The 16,347-nt window shown below is 43.7% G+C and overlaps 1 protein-coding gene and 2 long non-coding RNA genes across 7 annotated transcripts in view; 1 reads left to right on the forward strand and 2 right to left on the reverse strand.

Moving 5' to 3' along the window:
* LOC6527537 (hemicentin-1) overlaps positions 1-16,347 on the forward strand; it is a 41,612-nt gene that overhangs the window by 14,302 nt on the left and 10,963 nt on the right. For all 5 annotated transcript variants that reach the window (XM_039370334.1, XM_039370335.1, XM_002088591.3 and 2 more), the window contains 6 exons: positions 13,802-13,843; positions 14,028-14,233; positions 14,307-14,372; positions 14,436-14,475; positions 14,581-14,736; positions 14,858-14,986. In XM_039370334.1, coding sequence (XP_039226268.1) covers positions 13,802-13,843; positions 14,028-14,233; positions 14,307-14,372; positions 14,436-14,475; positions 14,581-14,736; positions 14,858-14,986 — 639 coding nt within the window. The remainder of the gene's footprint in view (positions 1-13,801; positions 13,844-14,027; positions 14,234-14,306; positions 14,373-14,435; positions 14,476-14,580; positions 14,737-14,857; positions 14,987-16,347) is intronic.
* On the reverse strand, positions 1,136-5,889 carry LOC120320524. Its single transcript, XR_005560018.2, has 2 exons — positions 1,968-5,889; positions 1,136-1,914 (listed from the first exon to the last, which is right to left on the reverse strand). It is a non-coding gene; the product is annotated as an uncharacterized LOC120320524 (long non-coding RNA).
* On the reverse strand, positions 6,276-6,787 carry LOC120320523. The gene is made up of 3 exons (XR_005560017.2): positions 6,743-6,787; positions 6,417-6,673; positions 6,276-6,355 (listed from the first exon to the last, which is right to left on the reverse strand). It is a non-coding gene; the product is annotated as an uncharacterized LOC120320523 (long non-coding RNA).

Genomic DNA, 16,347 nt, shown 5'->3' on the forward strand with positions numbered 1-16,347 from the left:
CTCAAGTCTCTGAAAACATCGAAATTAATTAACCAACTTGTTCAACTTTAACGATTTAGGGCTAAGAATCTGGAGTACACTTCATTTGAGTTTCTGGCAAAAAATTATAAAAGCGAAAGGAAAAGCAAGAGTTTGTCTGATGGACAAAGTGGATACCGTGTATAATTACCTTGAAATGAATTAAATGATATTAAATTTATACAAATTTGTACATTTTTAACTAATTACCATATCTCTTTCAATAAAATTTAACAGTGATTGCTAAAGAAATATATATTGTCGCCAGCCGTTTCCAAATCCCATCATTACCATTCGTGGCCGAAAGGATGCCAGGGCCTATAGAAATCGGCCAAGTTGCCATTAGGCCTTAACGCTTCGCTTAGCCCGTTATGGGAGCTGATGTTCATTGGCACAAAAGTTTTCAGTTTTCAGTTTTCCGTTTTCGGTTTTCGGCTGGCGGCAGTTCTCCTCGTTCCGAAAGCAATTATCCTCGGGGAAGTGTATTCGACTTAATTGATTTTCCTGCCGGCAGTCGGCACGGTTTAAAAGGATTTTAATAAGCGCATTGGGAATGCCTGGATGTGGGCGTCGGTCTATATGTATATGTATGTATATGTATATCCTTTGTCTAAGGGTCCGCCTTTTGTGCGCCGTCCTTTATCCTTTCGCATGAAAAGTTCAGCGCGCATTTAGATAACAACATTTCGACGGCTTTTTCACACTTTTGCCTTCTATTTCGGGGCTAAGTAAATTTTGCAGCCGGACGTGCCGAGGTCCTGAGGCCAAGGACCCTTGCAAGGTTGAGGATTTGGTAGGTTGAAGTTCAACTTGGTCTTGCTGTATGTCGCTAGCTATTTGACCGGAAGTTAAGCGGCCTTTTTCTGGCCGACTCGTTCTCTAAACAGACGTCTAAGGCGATTCGGGTTAAGTGTTTTGTGTGCGCCGGCTTGTACTTTAAATACAATTCGAAAATTGTGTTTATTTAATTGTCCGGAAAGGCAGTTAGTTACGGTTCCTTGCTATCCGCAAACACTTTAGTTTTCGCACCTTATTGGCCAACACCATATGTGTTCAATTAAAGTGATTATGGCTATAAGCATGCCATTATGGCAAGAAAGTGAAAGCTCATATGTTGTCCAGTATTACGTTAATATCTAATTAAATTAAACAAATTATTTTCAAAGTTTTTAAAGAGAATGCTAGCTTAGAAACCTATTTTTCGACTTCTGCATTAGCAGAAGCCTTTTCGAGGAACAGAAATTCATGAATTCTGGCCTCCGACTGACCTTCCCAGCTTTCCGAGAAACATTCCCATTCATTTGCCGCACATGGTGGGTGCAAATTTTGTGCAGGACTCATCTCCTTTCACTATCTCCCCTTCGGCGCCTTTTGTCTATGTTAATTTTGCATGGATCTATGGCCATGGTGCCTCTCATGTTTTTTGATGATGAAGAGGTTTCCAGCAAGGGGCCAAAAACAAAAACAACACCCACAAAAAAAAAGCAGCTCCAAAATTACGTGAGTTTTTTTCAGGCGCATCCTGCATTTGAGGCTGGAGCAAGGGCTTCCACTGGCGAAAAGCAATAACAATAACGACCACATGTACGGCCCACAGTTTCCACCAGTTTCCACCAGTTTCCAGCAGTCTCCACCAGATTCCAGCAGTTGCCCCGAGTTTCCCCACGCCCCAGTCTCTCGCTTTATTTGCTGTTTTCCTGCTCGGTTTGATGAACTTGCCAGCGCGGAAAAGACGGGGAAAATGGAGTTGCCTTCGGTTCGGCAATTGCTGCTGCCTGGCTTCGATTGTTTTTATAGATGATTTTGATGATGTGGATGGGGATGGGGTTGGGGATGATGAGGTGGTAGACGTGGATGATGTTGTGCTGGCATTACATTGTGGGAAAACCCATTGTGCTGTGATTTCGTTAATAGAAAATGTAATTGCTGTTATTGATATTTTTACAGACCTAGACAATGGCTGTGATTTCAAATGGAATTACGATTACAGAAGTTGAAGTAGGAATTCGAAAGATATTTATGGCTTGAATGCATATATATAGACATGGATTTCCAGACCTATTTGATCAAACTTGTAGTTTTAAACGAATTCTTTTGGTAATTTAAATGACCCATCTGACTTTTTACCTCGCCCCCATAAAGACCAATTTAAGGTGAGTGGTTTCTGGTAGCCAATAGACACCTGGGAGCCCAGCAGACGGCCAGAATTCCTGGCCTTGTGGCTAACCACACAAGCCATGGAATTCCAGACACAGACCAACCGCCGGACACTGCCTGAAATTTGCATGCGCACCTGCACCGCACAGCGCCATGGGTCAGTGGAGCATAGGTATCCTTTTTCTCCTGCTTGTCAATCAGTTCATCGACTGCCAGACTTTCATGACATTTTGATTGACTAGACGGACGAAAAACAGAAGGAGCACGGGGCGGAGTCAAGCGATTGATGCCCCACAATTGAGCTTTAAGTGCAGCGAATTTAATGGAGCAGTAGCAATCGCTTAACGTTTTCGATGGCTAGCTAATTACGTTAATACACTTGAAAAAGTCGAAAGTCAAAGCGGAGCTCATCAATAATTACAAAGGAGCAGGAAATGCCAAACTGCGGAAAGTGGAAATCGAAATCGAACTGTGACTGGGACTCCTAGACACGAACGCCACTCCAGCTCCTGTCGAGCTTTTGGTTGGGCAAAGTCAAATGTTGGCTACACCATAAACACATCAATCTTAATTAGAATCCGGCAACGCAGTACCTTGGCACAAATCGAGAGTGAAGCTACCAGGTTTCAGCCAATTTACCGAGAATTCTTTGCCAGAGGATCCCATTTCTCTGCCACCCACTTCAATTGAAAACTAATTGCAGGTGTTGTTTTCTCCGATTCGCCCTTCGAAAAGCCAGCAGTGCGTAAATATTGTTGTTGCATTAAAACTCAGAAGCAGAACAATTAGGTAATTGTACGAATTGAAGTGCTCAATTGAAGGATTGAGTTACTCGAGCTTTTAGAAAGATTTATCCGCATATGGATGTGTGCAACTATGACCAACTGAAGTAGTTCTGAAATGTGTGTCCTTCACATTCCATTTTCGAAATGGAAAATAAGAATGCGGATACAGATGCTGGTAATAACCCAGTTCAGATACCGAAACATAGTTGGGTAAAGTGCAAGAATGCTGGGACTTTTGGTAGAGCTTGGCCATCTGGCCAGACATTTAGCACTCCGGGGATAAAGTTTCATTAGGACCAGACCAGCACAGAGCTGAACAAGTAAGATGCGGATTTGGGGCAGAGCAGATGAAGGCGACACCCCAACCATCATGTATGCTGCACTTCACTGCAAATAGCACTTGAGGCTTATGACACTGCCACCAGACCAGTTCCACTTCCACTTCCAGTTCCTCACATGTTCCTCGCAGTTTCCTCACAGCCCCACCAAGCCCGTGCACCCTGACCCCAAGTCAACTCCCTGGCAGCTCCCCCCTTTCGCCGCCACTTCACTTCAAGTGCATGTGAAACCGCCGTTGAAAGGCATTTATTGTACCTGCCATTGTTGTTGGGCTCGGAGATGCAGCTCAGACTGTGGTAAGCCCTCCGGTCCGCCCAGGCACCACCCACTCGTTGGGCTCACAAAAATACTGGGCTCACTCTCATGAATGCCAATGCATGCAGGGCTCATAAAAAGACTGTGGCTCTAAGGATGACATCGTGAACGAAGAGTCACGAACCGCGTAGAGAAAGTCACGAAAGATGAGTGTTTAATTAACAAAATTAACTTGTGTTTAAATGAATGGGTTCAAGATGTTAGATGCAAGAGGAAAGGAGTAAGCCTTTACATATCTACAAATGTATGCTTAGATAACTCTTAAATATAGAAAAGATTATGGTCATTCGATAGTAAGCCATTTAGTTTTCTCTTGAAGTAAATAATATCTATTTTATTCATACAACAAATTTGAGTCTCATCCCGTTAGTGTTTATATCTTTAATATCCCAGTTATAGTTTCCTAATTAAAGTTCTCCATCACGAGATCATCTCTACTGCTGCTGCCTCTTTTTGTGGGTTAGGCATTTGCTAAACGACCCTAGTTAACCTCCAGGCCAAATAATTTGCATCAAGCACTTGCACCAGAACCGAGACCAGATCCAGTACCATTACCATTGCAAAAAGTTTGGCAAAGAAGCCATGCTCAGAATCTGGCTGTGCCCTCGGGCATAATATGTTTCACTCCCTTCGCTGAGCATCCTTGGCTGCTTGCTTATTTTAGTTATGGCATTTGGAGAATTTTGGCCAAGTTTACAAGATTATGCGCTTAGTGGTTGCCTTAACATGAATTCAAATGGAGCACCTCAAACTTCCATTCGGGCGTGTTGAAAACTTTCTCGGCGAGGTGCAAAACGAATATGGGCTAGCACATTGCGCCTGGGGAGTAATTAAAAAGCAAACTCTTTTCCGACGACTATGCTGAAATTGGTGCTTATAAATGCGGCATCAAAACGAATTGGCTCTTCGGCTAGAGATACGCACTCTGATACCACGAACAACTTGACTCGTTGACTTCGAAATACCGTAAACACTGCAAAGACTACTAACAGGCTGCATTCATCAATGGTAGCCGAACATGAACCATTTATGGAATCTATTAAATTGGCCAAGAGGCTGCCATTGTTTGGCTACAATGACCCTCGGGAGCTTGGGATACGTCAACAAAGACAAACAAACAAACAACAAGCATTTCGCACAAGGCCAAGGAAATCTTTTCTTCGCCATTCCACTCTCACTTTTCCGGATGGGCCGCACGGCAAACACTGGGGAAAATTTATGACAATGAGCCAACAACTGTGAGTGGTCATAATATAAATAACAAGTGGGGCAAGTCTGCATGGAGGCGTTTCGTGGGCGTGGCCCGTGCGTAACTGGTAACTGACCGTGGCCAAGTGTTGTTTTATGTGGCAGTGAGTGTTTCATGGAGGGGGAGAGGGAGTTAAGGAAATGCGGCGCTTAAGCGATTCAACGGCCCATTGTGCTTGATTGAAGTGGGAATCCCGGAGCCGGAGAGTTGCTGAGAGATGGCTAAAGGGATTTCCCGTTTTCCGTTTCCCGTTTCCCGTTTGTGTGTGCGGCACATGAGCCTGCAATTGGGAAATTATGCCCCCAGGACGCACCGAGTTGGAGCTGTGAGCAAAGTGAAAAGCCAACTGCTTGACTTTCTGGCCTTCGCCAGCTGCGTCAGTCTGGAGCTGGGTGGTCGTAGTCCCATTCCCAGCCACTCTCCGGATTGGAGTCAAGTTAACCGCATTCATTTTTTATGACCACTGTGGCCGACGGGCTCTTCGGCGACAGCCTGTTGAAATTTAAGACAATTTAAGTTAAACGGTTTGAAGCGAAACAAAAATGCTCCTCTCCCCTTTCAAACATTTAGTAAGTTATAGCTTCAGCAACCATCCACCAAACAGTCTGATAAATTATTTACACCTTGCGCAGTTTACTTAAGGTTGTAAACGATATTTACTGAGTGGTTACGTCAAAAAATTGCCAACCTCTCGTTTACATTAAAATATTTGTTTAAAGCATTCTGAGTACATAAAAACACAATATTTTGCAACTCCCCTTGTTTTTTAATTACCTAACGAACTTCACTTGGCTTGTTCAACGCCGAATCCCTCAAAGACATCAAAACAGATGTCGCTAAAATGACGGAAGAAAATTTACATTTGTCTTCGACGAAGGCAACTGGACGCAAAATAAAAAGCGAAAGAGTTTGCCACAAAGTTACTGAATAATTCAACGAATGTCCTGCCAGCATTTTAATTTAACTTTGCGCATCGACGGTCCCCAAGATAAGAAATTTTGTGAAGAAACTGCGGGTGGAGCTGGTTGTATTTATTTACACTTTGCTGGCCGCCAAATGACGGCCACAAAAATTAATAGAAAAGTTTCCCCAACGACACTCGGCAAACAGCAATGGAGAAGCAATGGAGACGCGAGGCGGAAAGAACAAATTATGCAGCAATTTCATTTTGATATTTTTGTCAACACAGGATGAAAGGATGTTAATGTAAATGACTGCCCCCAAAGAATCCCGCAAAAAAGGGGGAAAACGAAAAACTTTTAATAATGTCTCAAAAGGCTCACATTTTTTTCCCTTTGTTTTTTTTTTTTTGCGGACTTCGGCGGCGGAAAAGGTTGGGAGATGGTGTATGCGTAGGCTATCCATCAACTTCGCTCTTATAACTGCTTTTGTTTGTAAAAAAAATATATATATAATTTTGATACATATATATTTCCATATGTAACTGTGTAAACGGCTCACGATCTTGTTGTCTGCCTCCTTTTCGTGGACTCTACAATAAGTCATGTCAAATAAGTATATTTTTGACATCCATGTAGCTAAAAGAAACAAACCTTATTAAATGATCTAATATCGAAGTGATGGAGGCTTTGTTGGCCTGTGGCAACTCCTCAAAAACTTTGAGAAGCTCGTTGATTCGTGTGGACTCGTTGTTGTTTGTTGTTGCTAAAGGCGCTGAATGGGTCAAAAAATCGTGGATATAGCTGATCCGTGTATAGGGCCTCGGGGAGCTCTCTTAGAAAAGTCTTCAAAATGCCAGTGACCGAATGGATGTCCACCTTGCGTAGCAACTGCTCCGCCTCATAGGCATCTGAAGAATATAAAATAAAACGACAAATTAGTAATAAGACATGGTTACCGATCAGAGCCGTCTATTTACCAGATTCAAAGGCCTTCTTAAGCTTCACCAAATCCAGCACCCCGCACCACAAACCCCCACACACCACGGGGTTGATAAAAACTAATCCGTTTTTCGAATAATAATAATAACAACAAGTCGAGTTCCCCGACTATCTGATACCCGTTACTCAGCTAGTGGAAGTGAGAAAGAGAGTCTTCAACACTGGCAGTTTTTGGCGGTTTGTGGGCGTTAGAGTGGGCGTGGGAAAAATTTACAAGACTAATACAAAAATGAAAAAATATCAAAAGATTTTTCAAAAGTGTGGGGGAGGGAGCTTTGGGTGGTTTGTGGGCGTTAGAGTGGGCGTGGCAGCACGAATCGACAAACTTGCGCTGTGTCTTTTTCTCTGGTATCTGTATGCTTAATCTGAACTTTCTAGCTTTTGTAGTTCCTGAGATCTCGACGTTCATACGGACGGACAGACGGCCACAAACTCTTGTTCACCCTTCATTTATAATTCTGGGACAGAACGGACAAGGCCTTTTGTTCTGATCCAGTCCCTAATTATTATTTCCACGAATTCTGGGGAGTAAATTATGTTTACGATTGCATGCTGGGCACCGTCGCTCCTGACTTGCCCACATTAATGCAATCCCATTCGTTTTTATATCGCCATAGAAGTCTTTCTGTTTTCTTGGCTTTCTCCGGTTTTATGGTCCACTTAAAGCAGCTGGGATGAAACTTTTCTCAGTCCTGGCATGCCAAGGTTTATCCGTAATCTTTAAATCAAAGTGAAGAGCAAAACAGAAATTTGTATTAAAAGTTAAAGGTAGAAATAGGAACTCTTACCCTAATCGAAATAGAAACATCTTTTCGAACAAACTTTAATACTCCTCAATTGCCAGACTTTAAATAACATTTATTGGGATAATCAAAACCAACGCCAGTTCTATTTAATTACGAATGGAAACAATGCCTTTAGCCACCTGCTGCGATATGAATAAATTTGAATATTTGTCTCATTAAATTGAGTCAGCCCAATTTACACCTATTCCCGGCAAAATCGCTGCTCAACCCGAACAGCAGAATGCCATTTTCCCCGCAATCCCAAATCCAAGGCATATGTTAACTGCCTGTACGTGCCAGACTGAAAGCGGCGACTTTATGTCTGGGAAAATGGCTTCGTTTAGTTCCATTTTCCTGCCCCCTTCACCATTTCCCCGCTCCACCCCTGTGACCACTCATTCCGACTGTCGACATATCTTAATTCCCATAACCAGGCGAAAGGCTGCATGAATTTCAAATTCAATTTGGCGCATTTTACATAATTTATTAAACAAAAGGCTCAACAACAAAAAGGCAGAACAACAACACAGCGACAGCTGAGCGTTTTATTGCATGAGCGACGGCTAACAAGGCACTTGTGTGTATGTGTGCGAGTAAAATGCGGCGGGTGGAGTTGGGGGGGGTTGGGGGGTGTGGCAAGTGAGAGCGTGGCTTTTAACGTAAATAATTTAGGTGCGAAGATTAAATCGTTGCGATACGCCTGAAATTGTTGACAACTTAATTTGCGAAGTGGTTTCTGCGGCCGGAAATGTTTGCCCGGAAATACTCTTCGTGGCCTCTTCTGCGCGCCCAGAAGTATGCAACAAACAATCACTTCAATGGCGTTTCAAAAATGATCGAATGCCCGCCACTTGAGGCACGCAAGTGCACCTCCATCCGGAAGATAACACGGCGCATATGTAATCTGCGCGGAAAAAGCGAGTAAGACCAATTGAATTATTGAAAAATTATTCAGCTCGCAACAAACGGAAGGGAAATGGCAGGCATAAAGTGCATTTCTCGACGCGTGAGTGTGTGAAATATTGCCTGAATAATGCAGCAGATTCACAAGCTGAATTCACTGCTGCCGCCTGTCGATTGCTGCACTTGACACAACTCGACATCTTCCCCGTTTCACCGCCTTTCCGCCAGCCTGGCTGCAGTTTAATTGCCGTCATCTGTTTGTTAATTGCTGCATAATTGTTTGAAATAAATTCACTTACGACTCGACTCACTCCGTTGTGCGCTCATTTAACTCCTTTCGCTCCTTTCGCCCAACTTTCGGTGGCAAGATGTCGCCAGTCGTCGAAGCGCTGACGTATGGGGCGTATGGGGCGTATGAGTAATGCACTGCACAGTGTCGTCCACTTTTGATGGCCATGCAATTTGCATGTCGTTTAATTTCCCGCTGTCACATCGCCCAGTTGAGTGAGTGCTTTTGAGGAAGAGAACGAACTGAGTGAGTGACAGCCGCATGCTTAATTCAAGAATTTGAGGACTTTGTAGCGCCCAAAATCTCTCGATGTTTATTGAATGAGAATGTCTGTTCAATATTATATACACTTATCCCTTTTTAAAACACAATTTAAAAGCTTTTTTCGGTTAGCCTTGTTCTCTTAATCTCTGGGGAATAATTAAACTGTTGTTTTAAAGTGAGCAAACCGCAATTATATACGCATAGCTTACTCCTGCCCGTAATCCATTCAACTGCGTTTGTCACACTCATTTATTAAAACGTTCATCGCACTTTAAGCATGGCTGCTGTCAGGTGACTGAAGCCATGGCCAACACCTAAAGGACCCCATCAGCCACTCTGCAACAGCAACAGCAGAGTCCCGACGTTCTTGCAACATAAGTCATAAGGGGAGTTGGGAGATCCGTGGATCCGGATGCGGATGCGGATCCGCCCTCTGCTGGCTGGCATGTTTTATGTTTTCGCTCACTTTCCGACACATTTTCGCACATATTTTGTTTTTATTTGCAGCGTGTTTCAGGGGGCGGGAAATAGCGACTCGAGCTGTTGCAGCTGCCAACGCCACTCCAGCTGGACCCTGATTCTCAGTCCTGTGCCTTCGCGTCGTTATGAATAATGAGTTTTCTTGCTGCAGTGCAATCTTCGCACTTGCTCATGGCCGACTCACCATTTAATTAAACTTCTTAATGAGTTTTTCGGATCGCGTCATCGATCTGGTTGAATCTGAAATCGAACCATTGTCCTGTCGCCAAACAAGCAACTCGTTACACAGACTAAGGACTTTGCAGCAAGACACACAATAAGTATCCTCCCAACATGTGTACTTCGGGTTCACTTCGAGTTCATTTGTCTGCCAAGTTGGCGAAATGCACTGTTGCCGCATCCACAGTTCGTTCTGCGGTAACCTCTATTTTCTCTGAATATATAACTACATATATTGTCGAGTAGATATTTGCCTTGCATTCTTAGACACTTTTTCGTGCACTTTCCCCTCTACTCTCCGTGCTGAAATTCACAGAATTCTGCCGCTTGGGTTTTCTGTGTCGGATTTTGTGGGAATCTGGTTGGTATTTCTTCTATGACAAAAGTAAACAATTTGCACAAAGCATTCCATATGCTGCCAGCTATAGTATGCATTCCTGATTAACAGTTGCTAACCTGTTGGGTTTGTAGAGTAGTTTTTGTTTATTTCACTGTAAGAAATATAGAAAAACGTGCGACGAATCAATACGAAATTGTATTTAAAATATATATTGTTAGCAATCTTAAAATATTACTGATATGTCAAAAACGCCCTTTAAACTATGAAATAAAAAGGAACCATTAGTTGCTAGATTTTGTTGTTCAGAAAACATAAATAATGTATTATCATTTATTTAGTTAGACAGTTTCTCATTAACATAAGTATTTATGCTGACACCAGATATTCAAGAGCTGCTTATCTTTCTTGCCCTATTTAATTACATATGTAGGCTTCAACTTAATCGTGTCTAATGTGTAAGCAATTGAGTATCAAAATTTAATACAAGCAACTAGTTTCGGAGCTTAAGCTTTAAGGTAAATGTAAATAGGCGTAGTGCCTTTGGTCATCTTATTAGGCCCACGCACACTCGCATTCACAGTTGGGTGTTGGGCAATAAAGGCGATTCAGAGGGTCTGAGTTGCCAGTTAATTGCATAATGAGTGAGAGCCAGCATTTAATCAGCTCGTTTGTCAACAAAGTGCAAGTATAATCAGTTTGTGGAACCCTCTCACGGCTTGTGGTATGGCAATAGAGCTCGGCGCAGAAGATTTGCTCGCCTTATCAATCCCTGAACTAATTACGTATACGCAATGTGATTATGAGCTCGCCGCTTATTAGGCTGCTTTGGTGGCACGAGTGGTTAAGTGGGTGCTTGTAATGGGGCGCAAAGGGTCCTTAGCCAAGGACATAAGCCACAATAATGACCCGCACAAGGAGCATCTGCGATAGGAGCCAAAAAAGAATATGCTCGTTGTCCAAATATTTGTTGACATATTGCGGATTTAAAATGATTTGTGGCTGCCAATCCCCGGGAATTAAACAAATACATTTGAATAATGGCAAGCAATCAGCAAACAAAACGCAAGACTGATTGCCTGCAATAAAAGTGGACCATAAAAAGCGATAACATCATATTTATAAGCGCCTTCCAGACCCACGTCCTGGCCATAGGCTCTCCCAAGGCGCCGACAAGCGTTGAAAGCGATTATATGCGTAAATATAAAAATGGCAGAAAGACAAATAAACGGCAATAAACGGCCAGCAAAAGTATTTCTCCAGTCTTCTCACCCTCCCCCTTTCAAAGACATCCCGAACCATATAAACGGAAAAAATGGCCAACAAAAAAGATGGGGCCCATAAAAAGGGAAGCGGATGGAAAGCTCAGCAAAGACCTAAGCAGCTTACAGTGGGTAGAAAAATTATAACATGTGGTCACTAACATTTGAGTTGAATTCCTTTCCATTTTGAGTTACAAGCGCAATAGATTCCACACTTCCAAAAATCAAACAATATTTACAAAATTTAAAGTATTGTAAAAAGTGAAACCATAGCTATCAGATTAATTAGAATTCTGATTTATGATACCTAAGGTATTGACAATGATCTGAGTATGTATAACTGATAACTATAACTATAACTTTTTATTAAAATGGCTAAAACATGTGTGTTGCTTGCAAAGTTTTACCAGGATATTTGCGTCCAACACCCACTGTATCCGCAGTTTACTTGCGGGCATCGTCGAAAATCGAGTAGGCGGCACGTCTTGGCAAAGTTTTCTTTTGTGTGTCCTTTGTTTATGACGACCATTTGGTTTGCGGAGGCCGTCGAGATTAGGCCAGTGGATGGGAAGGTGGAATCTCCTCTTGGCCTGGCTTACCTACCGTCACCGCAATCTGTAATCCGTCTTACCACTAAACCGGTCAATATATGGACAACAACTGCAGTGCACAATAGATGAGCCTATTCAAAGCTCATACACCAGAATTTGCATTGCCAACAAATGCATTTCTTAAAGCGCAAATGTAAATGTTGCCTTGAAAGTTGTTTTTCATTAGGGATATATTTGAAAGTAACGAACTATTACAGTCTAGAAGTAGTAGTAGTACTCGGTATCAGAACCGAGTTTAAGCGCATTGAAAGTGGCCGGCACTTTTCAGCTCGGACATTTTCCGCTGCGTTTTGTTTGCACAAAGTTCAAAAGGCAGTTTAGGTTTAGGGAGTGGGAACCTGCCGCCGTCGAGCCTGACAAATTGAATGGTTGCCCGCGTTTGCACAAAGAGGCCAATGGGCGCAGGTGGACCCAGGACAAATAGAATTCCGGACGCCAGATCGTGAATAGAGCTCTGGAGCTCCGACTGATTGACTGGTGTCCAGAGCACAGAGTCCAGAGCACAGAGTCCAGAGCACAGAGTCCAGAGCACAGAGTCGAGAGTTGAGAATGGAAAGTCATGGGCTGTGTGTCACGTGAGCCTGTGTTGACACACAGGAGCTAAATAACAAATTAAAGGAAAAAAACATAATCACGAATGCAAAGGGTAAGCGCAGTCAAATGGGGTTCATTTTACATGGCCAAATTTGCGAGAGAATAGCGGGTGCTGTGTCCTGCTCCTGCAGGATTGAGGCCAAAGGAGTCAGGGACAAATCTCAGTGGCGATAAAAAGGTGCTCATTAAATGGCATAGGAAAAGTGAAACAGCATTCAAATGGAAAGGGAAAAGCGAAAAGCTGCAGAGTGCAACCTGTCATGCTCAACTAAGAATAAAACGTTTGGAATATAAGAATGAAAGCAGGAAAAACTGGCAGCTAAGCTGTACGAAAAACGTGCTAAAACGTAAATCAACAGCGAAAATCGTGTTGAGCATTTTTTCGTAGCTGAAAAGGCATAAACAGCAGCTGCTCCGGGGGAGCTGAAGTTGAAAAGTGCCAGAGGAAAACTCAGATGGACGGGGGAAACGGGGAAATGGGAAAATCGGGGGCGGTAAGCCAATGGCCAGTGGCAGGAAACGGCAGCAGTTGTCCTGCTGGAAAAGGAAGACTGGCCAAAGTGAACGTAATTCAATATGCGGCACCGTGTTAAAAGCTGTAAAAATGCTTAAGCGTTTTTCAATTTACCCGGTTTTATGTTACGAACATCGCTCGTCGAGCTCTTCAAGGCGAATGCGATTTGCTGCTGGCTCAAATTTCCCGAACTCATTTGTAAAGTGTCTGGCATGGCCATAAAAGTGAAAAGGTTGAAGATGAATAGCCCAATACTACCGATATTGCACAGAACAGTCGCAAACAAATTTGACTACACTCTGCCATCAGGAAAAAAATGTTGAACGTAACATTACTAGTTTGCAGTTTCCCTCAAGTTTTTATTGGAAAATTTCCCAGCCAACACCTTTCACCTTTTTGGCACAATTATTTCCTGCCATGCTCGAACAGTAAAAGTTTCCGCTGCAGCTGCGGAGAATGAGGAAAATGAGGAAAAAGTGCCAACGCAGCCAGAAACAATTAAACTTGAACTTTTGTCATAGAACGAGTGCAATAAATGAAACTAAAAACAAAAATCTGAAAGCGCAGCCGGAATTTCTGCCGTATCAGCAAAACACGGCGACAGACACAATTTCCGTTCTATCTTTTGTCCACGACCAAGTTTTTTGGATGGCCTGGCTAATTAATTTTTGTTTATTACCCCATTGGAGTGGGCAGTTCCCCTTGCAGTTTCGTTGCAGAAGAGAAATTAATTTAATTAAACGTCCTAACACTCTCCATTTCGTTCATTTCGCTTGCAGGAAAACACACGCGACTGGACACCCAGCAGACGGCACACGAAGGTAATTAATACGCTCCCATTTCTTTTGCTTTTCGAGTGTCCCACAGGGCGTATGTGCAATGTGCCGCAATGCAGCGGACACAGGATGCAAGGAAAATGTCCATCTATCCTTTCTCTCTTTCGTTAGCGGAAAGGACCCCGGGAACGGAAAAGGACTGAGTAAACAAAATAAACTATCCTTGCAGATTCCGACTTCCCGCGATTCGCGGAACCCATTGCCAATGTCACCGTCTCCGTGGGACGAGATGCCTTGATGGCATGTGTGGTGGAGAACCTCAAGGGCTACAAGGTGGCCTGGGTGCGGGTGGACACGCAGACGATCCTATCCATTCACCACAACGTCATCTCGCAGAACAGCCGCATCAGCCTGACCTACAATGACCATCGTTCGGTGGGTATTAGTCCAAAACGAATCATTTGAATTTTCAATTTAGTGACAATAATTCGTTTTTGCGTTTTTGCAGTGGTACTTGCACATCAAGGAGGTTGAGGAGACGGATCGCGGCTGGTACATGTGCCAAGTGAATACGGTGAGCTCAAGTGGCCTAAGTAAGTTCGGGAAATCACACATTTAATCTCTTCACTCCCAACAGGATCCCATGCGCTCCAGGAAGGGCTATTTGCAGGTGGTGGGTGAGTACGACAACTAATCCCTATCGCCGTCCACTGACCCCCAGTGTGACCCATTGGCCACGATAACATTCCCCGCTCTTTCCCCCCTCCCCCCAAACCATTCAGTTCCACCGATGATTGTCGAGGGCCTGACCAGCAACGATATGGTGGTGCGCGAGGGTCAGAACATCTCGCTGGTTTGCAAGGCACGTGGCTATCCGGAGCCCTACGTCATGTGGCGACGCGAGGACGGCGAGGAGATGCTAATTGGCGGGGAGCACGGTAAGCGACCTTCTATTTCGCCGCATTGCACTTTGGCCTAACCGGGTTCTTCTCTCCATTCTCCCTTCTCTCTTCAATGCTGCAATCGCCAATTCCCAATCCCAATTCCTGATCCCCGCAGTCAACGTGGTGGACGGTGAGCTGCTGCACATCACCAAAGTGAGTCGCCTGCACATGGCCGCGTATCTGTGCGTCGCCTCCAACGGAGTCCCGCCTTCGATTAGCAAGCGGGTCCACCTGCGTGTGCAATGTGAGTAAATGTCATTTGGTTGGCCAACAGGCCAAAGTTTGCGGACTCGCTGAAGAAGAGAAAAGTTGCGTTAGGAAAAAGTGTGTCTCTGGCTTTATCGTTAAATAATTTCTATAGAAGTGTGGCAAGAAGAAGTGTGAAGAAATAATATAAATAAATTAATTTTCATTTTATTAATGGTTTAAAAACTACTATAGTATTACTTTACGTTCATGTTAGACATAAAGACTTATTATTTCATAACTTATTTTTTAAATTTATTAAAGTAATTGTATGGTGCTTCATGGTTTTTTTGGCTTCACTTCAAGTTACCAATTTCGTTATTTAAATGAGTGCCACGCATCACGAGTGTATTTTTGTCCGATTTTCTGGACTGCGTAAAAGGGATCCTGCAGAAATAACGTAAAATCCATTTCGGGCTTAACTCTTATGCAATATTTATGCCACGTTGAGTAAAGTGGGGAGAAAGTGGAAAGTGTGACGAACGCTGTATTCAATGCGTAAAATACACACAAAACAAGGCGGTCCACCACCCACCACCCACTACCCACCAACACACTTCACCGCCCCCCACCCCCCCGTAGCATGTTGCCAATGCAGTTTTTGGGGCAATAACCGCAACGCGTCCTCAACATTGGCACACAAAAGGGCGATGGGCGATGGGCGGGGACATTGGGTGGAACTGGCCACGCACTTGGCCAAAATCGACCAAAAGCTGCAGTCACGTTAAATTAATTTACCTATGAGAGTTTACCGTGTGTGTCTCACTGTCGTTGGCCGAAAACGCTAGAGATGGACGTCATGCGATGGGATTAATTAACTGGCCACAGCTTACCAGAACATATGAGTGTTGATTGTGTATGCATCCAGGAATGGCAGAGTATGTGTAACTAGGATGATAAATTCATCATTTTGTTCGAATTTTTGAATGACACTCTGCGCTGCTTCAGAATGCTGCCATCCAGTGAAACTCCAAAATATTCACATTTGAATTTACAAAATATTTTTCACCCAGCTTCCATCTCTAGGCTGCATGGGCTGATGCACTGCGCTCATTTCGCTTTGTTTGTGGGCGTTTGCTTGTTTGTTTGTTTGTCGGCAGGTGTTATTTTGTGCCCCCGTGATGTGTGCGTGGCCAAAATGCGTTCACCATTCGCAGAGAGGCTCTTGTTGTTACTGCATTGCCCACACCCACACATCCTAGAATTTTCCCCTTCAGTATCAGCGGTGGCAAGCAAAGCTATTTACGCACCCACACGCCGCCCAGATGGACGGCCATGTCCCAGACACAATCACTCGCTCCCAGGCGCACTTTTAATGACTGAGTGCATTTTAATCCAAAAACAGTTTGTAAACTCACG

This window comes from Drosophila yakuba, chromosome 2L (genome assembly GCF_016746365.2).
Source record: "Drosophila yakuba strain Tai18E2 chromosome 2L, Prin_Dyak_Tai18E2_2.1, whole genome shotgun sequence".
Classification (NCBI taxonomy): domain Eukaryota; kingdom Metazoa; phylum Arthropoda; class Insecta; order Diptera; family Drosophilidae; genus Drosophila; species Drosophila yakuba.